The 19,063-nt window shown below is 29.8% G+C and overlaps 1 protein-coding gene across 1 annotated transcript; it reads left to right on the forward strand.

The window, feature by feature from the left end:
• The first annotated feature begins 3,371 nt into the window (after window positions 1–3,371).
• LOC111682794 (NADH dehydrogenase [ubiquinone] flavoprotein 1, mitochondrial-like) lies at window positions 3,372–5,126 on the forward strand. The gene has a single exon (XM_023444780.2). The coding sequence runs from the start codon at window positions 3,471–3,473 to the stop codon at window positions 4,857–4,859; it is 1,389 nt and encodes a 462-aa protein (XP_023300548.2). The 5' UTR covers window positions 3,372–3,470; the 3' UTR covers window positions 4,860–5,126.
• The last annotated feature ends 13,937 nt before the right edge of the window (window positions 5,127–19,063 follow it).

Consider the following 19,063-nt stretch of genomic DNA (forward strand, 5'->3'; position numbering starts at 1 on the left):
AATAAAACTTAAAAGAATGTTTAAAATATCTCTTACATTAAAAAATATGTTGAATTTTCTTATTTTTTATATATTTTAATATGTTTTTTAAACTCCTCCTTTTTGCCGTTGCAGAACATGTATTTTTTATTATTATTGTAAGGAATTTTAATACTTTTTTTCATATTGATTTTTTCGTAAAAGGATAAGGAACATATTTTTAAACGGTGTACGTGAGTTTTACAAATATGTTTTTCTCTTACTATTAATGAGATAAAATTTTCATTATTTTCAAAAAAAAAAAAAAAAGAAATAAGTAAAATGTTTTTTCACCGAGCAGCGATGTAAATTGAATGACTTAATAATGGCAGTCGTTTATTTATTGCTTAATTTTTTAAATATTTTTAAGAGCTTTTGACAAACTTTGTTATTTAAATCATTTTTATAGCTTCGCTTAAGAAAATAGACAGAGTTTAAACTTAATTCATCAAAGAGTGTACCGAATGCAACTGATTTGTTTGCTGCGAGTCCAGAACTATAAACAGTAAAGTAGATTAAAGACAAGACTATAGGTTAGTATGTAAACCAGACTATGGACTAGACTATAGGCTAGACCATAAACTAGACAAAAGACTACAATAATTGCTATGGACTAAAGACTAGACTATGGGCTAGACTTGATTATAGTCGAGACAATAGAATAGACTGTAGACCAGAATATAGACTAGACTATAGACCAGACTATAGACTAGACTATAGACTAGACTATAGACTAGACTATAGACTAGACTATAGACTAGACTATAGACCAGACTATAGACTAGACTATAGACTAGACTATAGACTAGACTATAGACTAGACTATAGACTAGACTATAGACTAGACTATAGACTAGACTATAGACTAGACTATAGACTAGACTATAGACTAGACTATAGACTAGACTATAGACTAGACTATTGAACCTTCACACATCACTATATAAGGTTTTCCCCACAGGAGAAGCTCCCATCTGGAAATTTCTATTGAAAATTAAAATTTATAATTAATAATTACTTAAGTTTTTCTGCCAAATAATACTTAAGAAAATGTCTTCGTCAATAGCAACCATTACATAGAACTTTCTTAGTTTTTGTCTTTTTTTATAAAGGGTCATCAAACAGTGATGGACTTAACAGAAAACCTAGCAACCCTGCTAAATATACAAACAAAATATGCATATGTATACATATATAGATATGTATGCATGTAAGTACTAAATTTAATGGGGTAGTAGCAACAGCATCCGTTGCCTGGTTTAGACTTTTTGAAAGTAAAATTGAGAAAAAATAAAAATAAAAGTAAAATTTGCTAGAAAAAAGTGAAAAGTAAAACTATATCTGTAAGTATATATGTATGTCTTTACATATGTATGAATTCATATCACTATGTAAGTACATTGTGAACATGTACATGTATGTAGACTTTGTATTTATTTCTAATTTTCATCAATTTTTCTTTATTTTTTCGTTTTTCATTTACAATAAAATTACAAAATACACCCAAATTGTAAAAGAATTTCTTGCACTTTCCTACATACTCTTCTTTATAGGCAGAACAGAAATTTAAAGGATATGTATGTATGTACATATGTATGTGTGTTTTTGCTTGAGTAAATGTCCATTTAGTTGTTTGTGTGTATGTGCGTTCATGTGTAATTCTTAAGCTTGACCTTAAAGAAAGGAGAGAATAGTAAAAAATTAAAGGAAATAAGAGCACGTGTTTGACTGTATTAGAGGTGTGTGTGCGTATTTGTGTGTTGATGTATTTATACTTATTAGAAGGGAAGCTCAATATAATTTAAGACAAAATTTAAGACAAATTTCAGACAAATCCTTATTAGATTCCTAGTGATGTCAGTCCACTTGTGTGTAATTTGATTAATTGGGGCCAATTGGAAGGAGCTAGGGCCCTGAGATTGGCCATAAATATCGATCCATGTTTTCCTTTATAACTCTGACACGTTTAACCCTCAGAATCTAGTAACAAAGCTTCTATACTCTATAGACTACACTATAGAGTAGACTATAGACTAGACTATAGAGTAGACTATAGACTAGACTATAGACTAGACTATAGACTAGACTATTGACTAGACTATAGACTAGACTATAGACTAGACTAGACTATAGACTAGACTATAGACTAGACTATAGACTAGACTATTGACTAGACTATAGACTAGACTATTGACTAGACTATTGACTAGACTAGACTATAGACTAATACTTTAGACTAGACTATAGACTAGACTATAGACTAGACTATAGACTAGACTATAGACTAGACTATAGACTAGACTATAGACTAGACTATAGACTAGACTATAGACTAGATTATAGACTAGTCTATAGACTAGACTATAGACTAGATTATAGACTAGTCTATAGACTAGACTATAGACTAGATTATAGACTAGACTAAACTAAAGACTAGACTATAGACTGGACTCTAGACTAAACTATAGACTAGACTATAGACTGGAATTTAGACTAATCTATAGACTAGACTATAGACTGGACTTTAGACTACATATCTGGTTTACGACTAGTCAATGAACTCGTTAAAGACTTAGTCTTTAAATTAGACTAATTTACTTGTCTATTTGCCATTCTTTCGATTATTGACTATTTATAGATTAATCTGTGTGGATTAGACTAAGCGATAATCAACTAGACTGTAATTAACCGTCTTTTTCGAAAATATTCTTATATCTTAAATTTTGTGATTTTTAGAATGAGAAATATTTAACCAAATTAAATACTACCCTAATAATTATGTATGCATGTTTGTTTGTATATATATTTTTTTCTTTTTAATAGATGAGTTGTGATTTACTTAAAGTTATTTAGTATTTTAGGTGGAGGATTTAAGTTTTCTTTCCAATGCTTGTAATATGTTACATTATTACTTTGAAAAACTTACAAGAAAAAAAATAATTAAACTTTATTTAATTAATTTGTATTTTTTATTTTTTTTTTGTTCAATGACAATTTAGTTATTTTAATCGTTTCATTTATATGATCGATTCTAAGGCAGAAAAGTGACGCTGAGTTGTTTAATATGTCATTAATGACATTTCAAAATGTCGTTCAAGAACACTCGATAAATTATTCAAAATTTGATCTCTCGAGTTGTGTGTTTTATCATAGCGAACTTTAAACTGTAATAAATTAAGAGGTCTGCAATATCGGGTTCATTCCCCAGGAGGGTGACCCCTATTTTTGCAGTGCATTATAAGAAGTATAATATTTAAGTCGGAAACACTAACATGAAACGAAATTCTTATTCTTACTTAGAAATCAAAACATGGTCTCTATTTAATTATATATTGGTGTCTTGCTTTTTAGACTTTTCAAAGGTTAATTAGAAACATACCTCGTATTTCGAAACGAATAACAAATAATGACATTTAAACATAAATTTATATTTCAAATTAGTTTAAAGAAAAATGTGTTCAAATATAATTATAATTTCAAAAATCTTGAAAACGCTCAAACACACGCTAAACCAAAAAGTTTTTTCCCGAAAATATACTAGCAACCAAATAGTACCCAAATTTAAATTGCTTACGGATAAAGATCGTATTTTTACAAATATTTATGGTCGACATGATTGGAATCTAGCTGCAGCCTTGTCACGAGGAGATTGGTATAAAACAAAAGAAATTATAGCCAAAGGACCAGAATGGATTGTTAATGAATTAGAAAATTCAGGTGTAAGAGGTCGCGGAGGAGCATTTTTCCCAGTGGCTAAAAAATTAAGGTATATGCAAAAGATTAAGATAGCATCACCCAGATATGTAGTGGTTAATGGAGCCGAAGGTGAACCAGGTACTTGTAAAGATCGTGATATAATGCGACATGAGCCTCAAAAGATCATCGAAGGAGCTTTGCTAGTGGGACGTGCTATTTCCGCTACAGCGGCTGTGATATTTGTAAGAGGCAGGTTTTACAATGAAGCCTGCAATCTACAAATGGCTCTTGCGGAAGCGTATCAAGCCGGTCTGGTGGGTCCAAATGCTTGTGGCAGTGGTTTTAATTTTGATATATTTATACAACGTGGTGCAGGCAAATATATATCGGGTGAAGAAACGGCTTTATTAAATTGTCTAATGGGTACAGAGGCTAGACCTCGTAGAAAACCACCATATCCCTCAGAAAAGGGACTCTATGATAAGCCAACAACTTTACTTAATGTGGAAACTGTTGCCGTAATACCCACAATATGTCGCAGAGGCAGTAAATGGTTTTTAAGTCTGGGCTGTCCTCCCTATAGTCCTGGCTCTAAATTATTCAATATATCTGGTTGTGTAAACAGGCCCTGTACAGTTGAGGAAAATATGGGAGTTCCTCTTAAGCAATTAATCGAACATCATGCTGGCGGTGTAAGTGGAGGATGGGACAACCTTTTAGCAGTAATACCAGGAGGGTCTTCCACACCCATACTGCCTAAGAAACTTTGTAACAATTTAAGACTAGACTGGAAATCTCTGTCGGCAGTAAATAGTTCTTTAGGCACTGGTGCTGTTATAGTAATCGATAAATCTTTTGACATTTTGGAGGCCACAAAACGTCTATTATTATTTTACAAAAAAGGCTCTTGTCATCAGTGTTCCCGATGTCGTGGTCAATCTGCTTGGGCCTATGAATATTGTCAACAATTTCAAATGGGCATTGGCCAACGTCAGGAAATCGATTGGCTATGGGAAATTTCTAAATGGGCTGCCGGTAATACAATATGTTCATTTTCCGAAGGTAACTCCTTTGCAGTGCAGGGTTTCCTAAGACATTTTCGCCACGCAATAGAGAGAAGTTTACAGCGACATAAAAAGTCCTAAATACGGCAATAAGTTTTATTTGACTTTAATTTAATATTTTAATTTGTATTACAATTTACGGCAGTTATACATTATACGTTGATGATTTGCTTTCAAATAAACCCCTTAAATATGAACATAAAGGTACCACGTCCCTTATCAGCCATAATGATAAAATAATAAAAATTAAAACTCATGTGTTTTTGTTATATAAATAAAAAATAATAAAAACAAAATAAATTTAAAAATATTTTATCTTTCACTCTTTTTTGTCCTCATAAAATATCACCTGCCCACACAGCCAAACTCTTCCTAACACAAATTATAAAATATAAAACTATATTCATATATGTGCATATATTTTAAGATCTAGAACTAAACTAAAACTGAACTAGAATTTAAATAGGAGTAAACTAGAACTGAAATAGAACTGAACTAGAACTGAACTAGAACTGAACTAGAACTGAACTAGAACTGAACTAGAACTGAACTAGAACTGAACTAGAACTGAACTAGAACTGAACTAGAACTGAACTAGAACTGAACTAGAACTGAACTAGAACTGAACTAGAACTGAACTAGAACTGAACTAGAACTGAACTAGAACTGTACTAGAACTGAACTAGAACTGAACTAGAACTGAACTAGAACTGAACTAGAACTGAACTAGAACTGAACTAGAACTGAACTAGAACTGAACTAGAACTTAACTAGAACTGAACTAGAACTGAACTAGAACTGAACTAGAACTGAACTAGAACTGAACTAGAACTGAACTAGAACTGAACTAGAACTGAACTAGAACTGAACTAGAACTGAACTAGAACTGAACTAGAACTGAACTAGAACTGAACTAGAACTGAACTAGAACTGAACTAGAACTGAACTAGAACTGAACTAGAACTGAACTAGAACTGAACTAGAACTGAACTAGAACTGAACTAGAACTGAACTAGAACTGAACTAGAACTGAACTAGAACTGAACTAGAACTGAACTAGAACTGAACTAGAACTGAACTAGAACTGAACTAGAACTGAACTAGAACTGAACTAGAACTGAACTAGAACTGAACTAGAACTGAACTAGAACTGAACTAGAACTGAACTAGAACTGAACTAGAACTGAACTAGAACTGAACTAGAACTGAACTAGAACTGAACTAGAACTGAACTAGAACTGAACTAGAACTGAACTAGAACTGAACTAGAACTGAACTAGAACTGAACTAGAACTGAACTAGAACTGAACTAGAACTGAACTAGAACTGAACTAGAACTAGAACTGAACTAGAACTGAACTAGAACTATAACTGAACTATAACTGAACTAGAACTGAACTACAGTTGAACTAGAACTAAACTAGTACTGATTAAAAACTGAACTATTTCCGGTCATGTGAACCCAATATAATAACATAAAAACCTGTCAAATCATAAAAAATAACAACGTTTGTAGAAGTAATACGTACATATTTAGTCCTGTTTATTTTTCACCAAAGTTTTCATTGTTATATTTAAATATAGAATAAAAATAAAAAAAATAAAATAAATACATAAGATTAGATAAGTAAAGTTTAGGTAAATAATTAGGCAGCAAAAAAAAGTGGGACATATCAATGGAAATTTTTAATACGGAATATAAAAAACAATAAATAAATTTTCATAAATATACAATCATGCATACTTGTGTATGTATGCTTTTTAAGCAAATATGAGAAGTATTAATAAATTCTAATGAATATTATTTAATACGTGGAGTTCGAGGAAAAAATATTTATGTATAACCAGCAAAAACTTTTTTATTTTGTTTAAAAAAGTACAAAGCAATGCATCAATAATTTAGTTACATATAAGTAATGCAAAACATTCGAAATTTTAGACTAAATTATAAATAATACTGCTTAAAGTGTTCTTAGGCAAATTAGAATTACATTTTCCCCTAAAATGACACATTAAAAGATATTCTTGATTTAACTTTATAATGTTTATGTTTTTATACCCTACACCACTATAGTGGGGAGGGTATTATACGTTTGTGCTGATGTTTGTAACATACAAAAATATTGGTCCAATACCCACCTTAAAGTATACCGATCGATTCAGAATCATTTTTTGAGTCGATTAAGACATGTCCGTCCGTCCTTCCGTCCGTCCGTCCGTCTGTCCGGCTGGCTGGCTGTCCATGTAAACCTTGTGCGCAAGGTACAGGCCGCAATTTTCAAGATAATTTGATGAAATTTGGACCAAGCATGTTTTTTGGCACAAGGACGAAGCCTATTGAAAATGGTTGAAATCGGTCCATTATTTCACCTAGCCCCCATACAACCGTACCTCCCGATTTGAACTTGTTATGCTATAATTACGTCAAATATTCTGCTATCTCTCTAAAAATTGGCACAAATAAGTTTAATATAAGTATAAATGATACTGCAGATTTTCGTAAGGATCGGCCTATATTTGACCCTAGCCCCCATACAAACCCCCCTTCAAAAAATGACTTAAACGTCTAAAATTGACTTGTTACCATTTGTATCGCAATGAAACTCAACAAAACTAACTGTTATTTAGAAATATATCCTTTTCCCAAATTTACCGAGGATCGGCCCATATTTGACCTATATAAAGCCTCATTTAGAAATTTTAGTTTTTTTTTATCAATAAATGGCTTAAATATTTTGGAATTATGGTAATATTCAACATAAAAGTTTCTTTACAAAAAATAAAAATTTTATAAAAGTAAAAATTGTAAAAATATACTCATGGTGTAGGGTATCATATGGTCGGCCATGCCCGACTATACTTTCCTACTTGTTTTTACATATTTTGATTTACCCTATTTTTCTTTCTTTTACCAGAGTTCAAATTTTCTTCTCGCCCTCTAGCTGATTTGAAACTAATTACTATTTATATTTTCAAACTGAAAAACTAAATAACCATTAGATTTTATTGTTGAAAACTCCAACACCTTGAGCGTGTGATATTGGTCCGTACTACTAAAAGTACTGCATACTTATTTAAATTACTATTTGTCCTTAATTTTTTTTGGAATCTACATGTATATCTACATGTATATTGTAACACCATTTCCAAAAGTGGAAAATTTAATTTTGAGAAAAATGTTCACTGAAAGTTCAGTTCTAGTTCAGTTTTAGATCAGTTCTAGTTCAGTTATAGTTCAGTTCTAGTTCAGTTCTAGTTCAGTTCTAGTTCAGTTCTAGTTCAGTTCTAGTTCAGTTCTAGTTCAGTTCTAGTTCAGTTCTAGTTCAGTTCTAGTTCAGTTCTAGTTCAGTTCTAGTTCAGTTCTAGTTCAGTTCTAGTTCAGTTCTAGTTCAGTTCTAGTTCAGTTCTAGTTCAGTTCTAGTTCAGTTCTAGTTCAGTTCTAGTTCAGTTCTAGTTCAGTTCTAGTTCAGTTCTAGTTCAGTTCTAGTTCAGTTCTAGTTCAGTTCTAGTTCAGTTCTAGTTCAGTTCTAGTTCAGTTCTAGTTCAGTTCTAGTTCAGTTCTAGTTCAGTTCTAGTTCAGTTCTAGGTCAGTTCTAGTTCAGTTCTAGTTCAGTTCTAGTTCAGTTCTAGATCAGTTCTAGTTCAGTTCTAGTTCAGTTCTAGTTCAGTTCTAGTTCAGTTCTAGTTCAGTTCTAGTTCAGTTCTAGTTCAGTTCTAGTTCAGTTCTAGTTCAGTTCTAGTTCAGTTCTAGTTCAGTTCTAGTTCAGTTCTAGTTCAGTTCTAGTTCAGTTCTAGTTCAGTTCTAGTTCAGTTCTAGTTCAGTTCTAGTTCAGTTCTAGTTCAGTTCTAGTTCAGTTCTAGTTCAGTTCTAGTTCAGTTCTAGTTCAGTTCTAGTTCAGTTCTAGTTCAGTTCTAGTTAAGTTCTAGTTCAGTTCTAGTTCAGTTCTAGTTCAGTTCTAGTTCAGTTCTAGTTCAGTTCTAGTTCAGTTCTAGTTCAGTTCTAGTTCAGTTCTAGTTCAGTTCTAGTTCAGTTCTAGTTCAGTTCTAGTTCAGTTCTAGTTCAGTTCTAGTTCAGTTCTAGTTCAGTTCTAGTTCAGTTCTAGTTCAGTTCTAGTTCAGTTCTAGTTCAGTTCTAGTTCAGTTTTAGTTGATTTCTAGTTCAGTTCTAGTTCAGTTTATTTCCTTTTCGCACGTTAGGAAACGGTGTTACAATAAAATATAATTTTAATTCATGTCATTAGTAGTAAGAAATTATATTCCCAAACAATTTGTATATTTTTTTACAAATTCAAAATAACGTTAAACGAAGAAAACGTAAAACAACAACAAAATTTGAAATTAGAAAAATAGTTTTTCTTTGTTTTTTTTTAGTTTTTGGTTAATGTGGAGGGTTGTTAAAATATGACACGCGCTATATGTATATTCTACAACAAATAAATACAATTATTTAAATTGATATAAAAAATAGAAATAAAATAGGCATTAGTACGGACACACATTTACACACACACACACACATGGACAATTTAAGTTTGAACAATGATTAGACAGCAGCGCGGTGGCGTTGTAAACGGGGCATGTGTTTCTCAAATACAAATAAAAACTAAAAACACACAAAATAAAACTTTACAACAACTAAATAATTCAAAAAAGGAAAGAAGAAATATGAAATATCCTGTAAATATGCATGTAGAATTTATATTAATGTTATTAATGTTTTTGTTTAACCGTTACATATTTACAATCTACAACTACACATACATACACTTTCTTATACAAAACTACATGCTGCATATGGTGACAAATGTGAGTTGTCTACTTAAACAAGGATACGTGTTTGTATGAGTTCGAGTTTAAAATTTTTTACATACTTACATACATACATACGTGCTTAATTATTGTTTTAGGTGAAGGTGTTCTTTTCTTAATTTCACATTAACGTGTTGGTGCGTGACATTCTAAAATCGATTAAAAAGTAATTTGATTTTTAAGTTCAATCAAATATAAATTACAGAAAATTGTAAAAAACTATATCATATATGTATATAGTTACTAACTAATTATTTATAATGTTGATTATTTCATTATTTTTAGGGTTTTAAGGCTTTAAAAGAGTACGTAAGAGTTAAAATATTAAATTAACTTAAAAATATTATGCATTTCTAGTTCAGTTTTACTGAAAATCTTTAAATAATCATATTTCCACCCAAAAATCGATTTGTATATCATATATCTAATATCAGCCGTAGATCCTTAAATAACGCTCCAATCAAGAAAATAGTGAAAATCAGGGATCACTCATACTTCCCACCAAAAATCGATTTTTATATGAAATATCTAAAATCAGCTGTATATCCTTAAATAACCCTCAAATCAAGAAAATAATGAAAATCTGTGATCACTCATATTTCCAACTAAAAATCGATTTTTATATGAAATATCTAAAATCGGCTCTAGTTACTTAAATAACGCTCTAATCGAGAAAATAGTAAAAATCTGTGATCACTCATATTTTCAACCAAAAATCGATTTTTATACGAAGTATTTAAAATCGGCCGTAAATCCTTAAATAACGCTCTAATCGAAAAAATAATGAAAATCTATAATCACTCATATTTCCTACCAAAAATCGATTTTTATATGAAATATCTAAAATCGGCTCTAGTTCCTTAAATAACGCACCAATCGAGAAAATCATGAAAATCTTTGATCACTCATATTTCCCACCAAAAATCGATTTTTATATGAAATATCTAAAATCGGTTTTAGTTCCTTAAATAGCGCTCCAAACGAGAAAATAAAGAAAATATGAAGTATTTCAAATCGGCTGTAGATCCTTAAATAACGCTCTAATCGAGAAAATAATGAAAATCTGTGATCACTCATATTTCCCACCAAAAATCGATTTTTATATGAAATATCTAAAATCGGCTCTAGTTCCTTTAATAACGATCTAATCGAGAAAATAGTGAAAATCTGTGATCACTCATATTTCCCACCAAAAATCGATTTTTATATGAAATATCTAAAACCGGCTCTAGTTCCTTAAATAACGCTCTAATCGAGAAAATTGTGAAAATCAGGGATCACTCATATTCCCACTAAAAATCGATTTTTATATGAAATATTTAAAATCGGCTCTAGTTCCTTAAAACACTCTCCAATCGAGAAAGTAATGAAAATCTATGATCACTCATATTTCCTACCAAAAATCGATTTTTATATGAAATATATAAAATCGGCTGTAAATCCTTAAATAACGCTCCAATCGAGAAAATAATGAAAATCTGTGGTCACTCATATTGAAATATTTAAAATTGGCTGTAAATCCTTAAATAACGCTCCAATCGAGAAATTAATAAAAATCTGTGATCACTCATATTTCCCACCAAAATCGATTTTTATATGAAATATATAAAATCGGCTGTAAATCCTTAAATAACGCTCTAATCGAGAAAATAATGAAAATCTGTGATCACTCATATTTCCCACCAAAAATCGATTTTTATATGAAATATCTAAAATCGGCTGAAATCCTTAAATAAAGCTCCAGTCAAGAAAATAGTGAAAATCTGTGATCACTCATATTTCCCACCAAAAATCGCTTTTTATATGAAATATCTAAAATTGGCTGTAGATCCTTAAATAACGCTCCAATTAAGAAAATAGTGAAAATCTGTGATCACTCATATTTCCCATCAAAAATCGATTTTTAAATGAAATATAAAAAATCGGCTGTAGATCCTTAAATAGCGCTCCAATCGAGAAAATAATGAAAATCTGTGATCAGTCATCAGTTTCTCACTTAAAATCGATTTTTATATGAAATATCTAAAATCGGTTCTAGTTCCTTAAATAACGCTCCAATCAAAAAAATAATGAAAATCTGTGATCACTCATATTTCCCACCAAAAATTGATTTTTATATGAAATATCTAAAATTGGCTGTAGATCCTTAAATAACGCACCAATCAAGAAAATAGTGAAAACCTGTGATCACTCATATTTCCCACCAAAAATCGATTTTTATATGAAATATATAAAATCGGCTGTAGGTCCTTTAATAACGCTCTAATCGAGAAAATTGTGAAAATCTGTGATCACTCATATTACGAACCATAAATCGATTTTTATATTAAATATCTAAAATCGGCTGTAAATCCTTAAATAACGCTCCAATCGAGAAAATCTGTAATCACTCATATTTCCCACCAAAAATTGATTTTTATATGAAATATATAAAATCGGTTGTAGATCCTTAAATAACGCACCAATCAAGAAAATAATGAAAATCTGTGATCACTCATATTTCCTACCAAAAATCGATTTTGATATGAAATATATAAAATCGGTTGTAGATCTTTAAATAACGCACCAATCAAGAAAATAATGAAGATCTATGATCACTCATATTTCCGACCAAAAATCGATTTTTATATTAAATGACTAAAATCGGCTGTAAATCCTTAAATAACGCTCCAATCGAGAAAATAATGAAAATCTGTTATCACCCATATTTCCCACCAAAAATCGATTTTTATATGAAATATATAAAATTGGCTGTAAATCCTTAAATAACGCTAAAATCGAGATATTAATGAAAATCTGTGATCACTCATATTTCCCACCGAAAATCGATTTTTATATGAAATATATAAAATCGGCTGTAAATCCTTAAATAACGCACTAATCAAGAAATTAATGAAAATCTGTGATCACTCATATTTCCCACCAAAAATCGATTTTTATATTAAATGACTAAAATCGTCTTTAAATCCTTAAATAACGCTCCAATCGAGAAAATAATGAAAATTTGTGATCACTCATATTTCACACCAAAAATCGAAATTTACATGAAATATTTAAAATCTGCTGAAGATCCTTAAATAAAGCTTCAGTCAAGAAAATTGATTTTTATGAAATATTTAAAATCGGCTCTTGTTCCTTAAATAATGCTAGAATCGAGAAAATAGTGAAGGTATGAGATCACTTATATTTCCCACCAAAAATCGATTTTTATGTGAAATATAGATTGTAGATCCTTAAATAACGCACCAATCAAGAAAATAATGAAAATCTGTGATTACTCATATTTTCTACCAGAAATCGATTTTTATATGAAATATATAAAATCGATTGTAGATCCTTAAATAACGCACCAATCAAGAAAATAATGAAGATCTATGATCACTCATATTTCCCACCAAAATTCGATTTTTATATGAAATATATAAAATCGGTTGTAGATCCTTAAATAACGCTCTAATCGAGAAAATAATGAAAATCTGTGATTACTCATATTTCCCACCAAAAATCGATTTTTATATGAAATATATAAAATCGGCTGTAGATCCTTAAATAACGCTCTAATGGAGAAAATAATGAAAATCTGTGATTACTCATATTTCCCACCAAAATCGATTTTTATATGAAATATATAAAATCGGCTGTAAATCCTTAAATAACGCTCTAATCGAGAAAATAATGAAAATCTGTGATCAGTCATATTTCCCACCAAAAATCGATTTTTATATGAAATATCTAAAATCGGCTGAAATCCTTAAATAAAGCTCCAGTCAAGAAAATAGTGAAAATCTGTGATCACTCATATTTCCCACCAAAATTTGATTTTTATGAAATATTTAAAATCGGCTCTAGTTCCTTAAATAACGCTAGTTCTAGTTCAGTTCTAGTTCAGTTCTAGTTCAGTTCTAGTTCAGTTCTAGTTCAGTTCTAGTTCAGTTCTATTTCAGTTCTAGTTCAGTTCTAGTTCAGTTCTAGTTCAGTTCTAGTTCAGTTCTAGTTCAGTTCTAGTTCAGTTCTAGTTCAGTTCTAGTTCACTTATAGTTCAGTTCTAGTTCACTTATAGTTCAGTTCTAGTTCAGTTCTAGTTCAGTTCTAGTTCAGTTCTAGTTCAGTTCTAGTTCAGTTCTAGTTCAGTTCTAGTTCAGTTCTAGTTCAGTTCTAGTTCAGTTCTAGTTCAGTTCTAGTTCAGTTCTAGTTCAGTTCTAGTTCTAGTTCAGTTCTAGTTCAGTGCTAGTTCTGTTATAGTTCAGTTATAGTTTAGTTATAGTTCACTTGTAGTTCAGTTATAGTTCAGTTCCTGTTCTCTTTAAATAAAATAGTTTTGAGTTTGAAGAAGGTAAATGTGGAACACTCATTGGGTCCTAGTTGCCCTCAAAAACATTTTAATCGAAAATTGTATTAAACAATTTTCTACATAAAATTACTGCAAACAAAAAACAATCTTAACAGCCATTATACGAAGATTTAAAAATCTCACTTCGTACACTGTCTCAACCACTAGTAACTAAGATGAAGGATAAGAAACACTACCGCATCTCTAACATGTCCTTTGGTGGTAGTATGATTGTATAAATCTAATAAGTGTGTGTATCTGTATTGTTATACTTGTACCTTTATTTAATCTGACTGTGTCAAGTATTTGTTATATCACCACTTAAAATACTTTAGGTCCAAGTAAAAATATTACTTTTCATACTTCATTTCACATCTTTTGATTATTTAGAGAAAGAATTGGGGGGGGGCGAAGGGAATTGTGTATGTGTGTAATTTTGATACAACATATTCACTTTCAAAACTCTAAAGAAACAGAACTTACCAGGAAAAAAGTGAAATAGTTTTTTTTTCTTGTGACTTTGACAGGCATCAACGCTTTAGATGTGTAACAGCAAATTAGAGGTATTGTACACTTAGAGAAATATTTTTTAACAAAGTTCAATAGGTTAGATTTAGCAATCTAACTACGATTCAACTATATTGTTTATGTTTAATTTTATTTCTTATTCTTTTAAAAAGCAACATTTTTCTAAGTGTATTTCAAATTGAACATACTTTATATTTTAGCATGTGTTTGAGTAACTACTCAAACAGTTTAAGTATGAAGAAGTAACGAAATATACATATATACACCCCCTGTTTCTTTTTTCACCAATTTGATGTGAACTGATTTGCTATATGTTATTTTAGTTACTTTTACTTTATACACAATTTTACCTTTAATTTTAGTTTTATTTTATGATTTTTATAAAAAAGGAAATCTTTTATACTTTCCTCCCCCTCTCAATATTTAAACGTTCTTACTAAAAGGGAGTGAATTTATTTATATTATTTCGCCTTATTTTTCGAGAGAGAAAGAGAGAAAAAGTATCTGTAAATAAGAAAATTATGACATATTTTTTTTTAAGGATAAATCAATACTTTAGCTAAAAACGTAATAAGTACAAAGTAGAGAAAAAAAATTCTGATAAGTTTGCATTGATTTTGATTGTTTCACTTGAACTGAACTTAATTTTTTTAGGGGAGTTTTTCGTTTATTTTTCTTTTATTAAGAAATTTATAAAGATGTCATATTTTTATGACAGATTTAAATCTTTTGGAAAGTTTGGTAAATAAGTTTTCATACAAAAGTGGAGATGTTGAAAAACGTAAGAAGGTTTTTCTTTTAGGAAAGTATCTGCTGCGTGTAATGAGATATAAGTTGATACTTTATGTCTCTTTCACTAATATGTTAGATCTGTCAGAGAGATATTTTAAGATATTCAGTTTGTTGTAAATTTTTGTTTCTAACTTATATATTTTATTATTTATTTTGAGATCAAGAGATTGGACTTTCTGATGACATAACAGATTTTATAAACAAATGTGTATTGCAGCTACTGTATTATGTAGAAGAGCAATAGGCAAATCTAGAGATTTAAACCCTAAGAATACCCGATTTGCTAGTTAAGTCTGACAGACAGAACACCATAAACGCTTTAAAGGAGTTCTCCGTACTCAGTGTTGTTGATAATGGGGCGTTTCGTATCACCCTCTCTCTTTTTTTTTTGTTGATGGCCTCGTAACTCATTGATCTAATGGTTCAAGGGATTGCCCAGCAAATCTGCCATATTGTAGGAGAATTATCCGATTAGGAATTTAGTGCTAATTTAACACGATCGATTTTAGATGGAATCAATCCTATATGTTGGATCTTCAAACTGGCACTGATTTAACCGAAAGCTTGGCAGCCCTAAAGGTTTTAAGGGATGTTTATATAACATCAAACTTGGTGATAGAATGCGAGACATTCCTAAACGAGATCGCTAAACATTCCACAATATGATTGTATTTTAACCTTTTGTTAGATACAACTCTCGAGCAGGTTCGATTCGTGATAAACTATATATGAACTTATGCCACCTGCACACAGTCGAGTATCACGTGGCCGTCGTTTTATCCCCAATCTAAGCTCTACTTCAAGTTCCGAGAGAAAATCTACGGAATTTGAGTGCAGTGGTGGCCGAACACTGACCTTTATTAAACTTACTTAGTAATGAGTTTCGCAGAAGCTGTCAGGAAAAAGTAGGATGAACAAAGCATCACTCACTCTGAATGTACGTGGCAAAACATAGACACATTTAAAGGGGCCAAGAGATTGTGATCCTCCTCCAATGAGAAACCTACAAGACATCTTATTAACTGAAGTAGTTGGAACATATCGAGGGTGATATCAGTAACAACAGGACATTGGGTGTTAGGCAGACATGTAAGTTGGCTTGGGCTTTCCTTCAACGATCACTGTCACAGTTGTAAAGAAAGGGAAAAGTAAGACAAGGTCTTTCATCTTCTCTGCAAATGCCCTGCTGTGGCCGCAAGGAGAAACCGCTTCCTTGGCAGTTACTTCATATCTAACCTTGGCGAGATATCTTGGACATCCTCAGATGTTAATATTAAAAATACTATATTTGACGAGTGGAGTGGTCTGGTCAAAACGGAGTTCCTTTAACTCTGTTTGACAGTTCGCGTTCAGTGAACTACATCATTAATCAATCACTCACTTCATCTACCATTGCAGCAATCTAGCTGATCATAGTTTGAATATGTTATTTAACAGTTTTCTGCACATCTTAACGGATCTATTAAAGGGTCCGTTTTTTCATCCATTCTATAAACTTTGGATAAAAATTCAGAGTAATTCGGTCAAAATACGCGGACTGCAATGTGGAGAGAACAGTGAAACACTGGATCACTTTTTTCGCCACTGCCAGGCATTCGTCGAAGTTAGATCCAAGTATCTTGGAAGTGATGTTATTCCGGAAATAACATTCCTGACTAACAATGATTTGAAGATTCATAGGAATTACGTTCAGAAAACTGAGTTTCTGAACACTGAAAAATAATTCATTTAGTTACCTTTTTTTCTCATGATAAGTAGCGCACAACAGACCCGATTTTAGCCTCGGTATATTTCTTCGGATTTGATGTAGTATTCATCCTGTTATCAACCTAACCTAAGTCATAGCCGTAAAGAGTCCAGCGGTTTAGTTTTGTGCGTGAAAGGGTTAAGGTTTTTCGAATGTATAAGATTGATTTGGATAAGAATCCTGAGAAATTCGACTGAAATGTATTAGTAGGCTAACCTTTTCTCTCTCCTCAAGTATTATAAAGATATCAACTTTTAACAAGTGAGAGTATCAAGAATGATGGGAGCACGAGTATCTAACCTTACCTCTATCTCGTCTATTTGAAGAGAAATCTTTCCATAATGTTAGATATTAATTAAGATATCTCGAAAACCTGATTCAATAGAAATCTTTGAACAAAATAAAACTCTGTTTTTTGAAATTTTGGTTTTTAATATAGATTTGAAATAAATGTTTATTGAGGGTTTGGTTTTGACGTTTGTTTTGTTTTTAATGTTAATTTTATTTATTTAGTTTTTTTTTTGGATTTTTTTTAGTTATTTTATAATTTAAAACACATTTATTTTGTTGGTATTATAATATAATGTATTTTTTTATATATATATTTATTTTTGATAAATTTTATAATTTATATATTAATTTATTTATTATTTTCATATACTTATTATTACATACAGTTTTTTGATGTTTTTGTTGTTTTAAATAATAATAATAATTATATTGTATTTTATGTTTTTTTGTATTAAATTGTTTAATATGGTATAATAAGTTTGTTTTATTTATTTTTTAATAATTATATATTATAATAATTATTTTTTGCATGTTTGATTTTTTGGGGGGAAAACTGAAAAATTTTTTTTTATTTATTTATTTTTTTTGCCAAAGATTTTCCTTTTTATTTATTTTAACAAATGCATATAAATTATTAAGAAATTTTGTTTTTATTTTGCATAAATGTAAATGTTGGTTGTTTTTTAATTTAATTTAAATATGTTTTGTTTTTTTTTTTTCTTAAATTTAAATATTTTGAATAATTTTGATTTTTGCTCATAGTGTTTATTTAAATTAAATTTTTTTATGTTTTTCAAATAGTTGTTTTATAACTTAATAAAACATTTAAGTTTTTTTTGTTTATTTTGCCAATTACAAAAAATTATAATAAATAGTACATAAATATTTTTTTTTTAATATTTGCCAATTGTGTTGTTGTTTTTATTGTTTAGCCAATATTGTATGCCAATTGTTGCTTTTTTTTCTTTTTCTTTTTGATTTTGATTTATCTTATAAACTAATTTTGATTTGTGGCTCAAAGGGGAAAAAAATTCTCGATTGAATCCATTTTGATTTTATGCTCATTTTGGGTTTTTTTTTTTTGATTTAAATAAAAATTTTATTTTTTTTAAGAAAAAAATATATATTTTTTGTAAATAAATAAATAAAAAAACACACAGTTATAAAGTTTTTATTTCCAATATATTTTAAATAAATTTTTTTATTTAAAGTTACTTAAATGCTAAATTTGGATTAATCCAAAAAATTTTGATTTTGTGCTCGTTTCTTAAAAGCTAAGAAGAAAATAAAGAGTTTGTTAAAAAAATTAATATAATAAAATAATTCAAATAAAATAAAAATCCATTCCAATTTTGTCGATGTTCTAACAAAACTTAAATTATTTTGTATATTTATAAATTTTAATTCCAATTTGAAATATTTTCTAAAAATTTCAAAAAAATTCCAGTAAAATTCCAATTCCATTAAAAAATAAGGGAATTTTTTGTAACAAACTATTAAAATGTTGTTTTTGGTTGCAATAACATAAACTAAAAATAATTTTTTAGGTTTTAAAACATTTTTTTTAAATTCCTAAAAATTTTCCAAAAATCCCCAATATCCCCGAAACTAAAAAAAATTATCCTTATTAATCATTTTTAAATCATTTCAATAAAAAATAAAATTATTTCATAGAATTTTTAATATTTTATAACTTTTTTTTTTGAAATTTCCTAAAAATTTTACAATAATCCCCAAAATCTCAGAAATTAAAAAAACTTATCCATATTAATAATTTTTAAATTAAAA

This window comes from Lucilia cuprina, chromosome 5 (genome assembly GCF_022045245.1).
Source record: "Lucilia cuprina isolate Lc7/37 chromosome 5, ASM2204524v1, whole genome shotgun sequence".
NCBI classification, from domain to species: domain Eukaryota; kingdom Metazoa; phylum Arthropoda; class Insecta; order Diptera; family Calliphoridae; genus Lucilia; species Lucilia cuprina.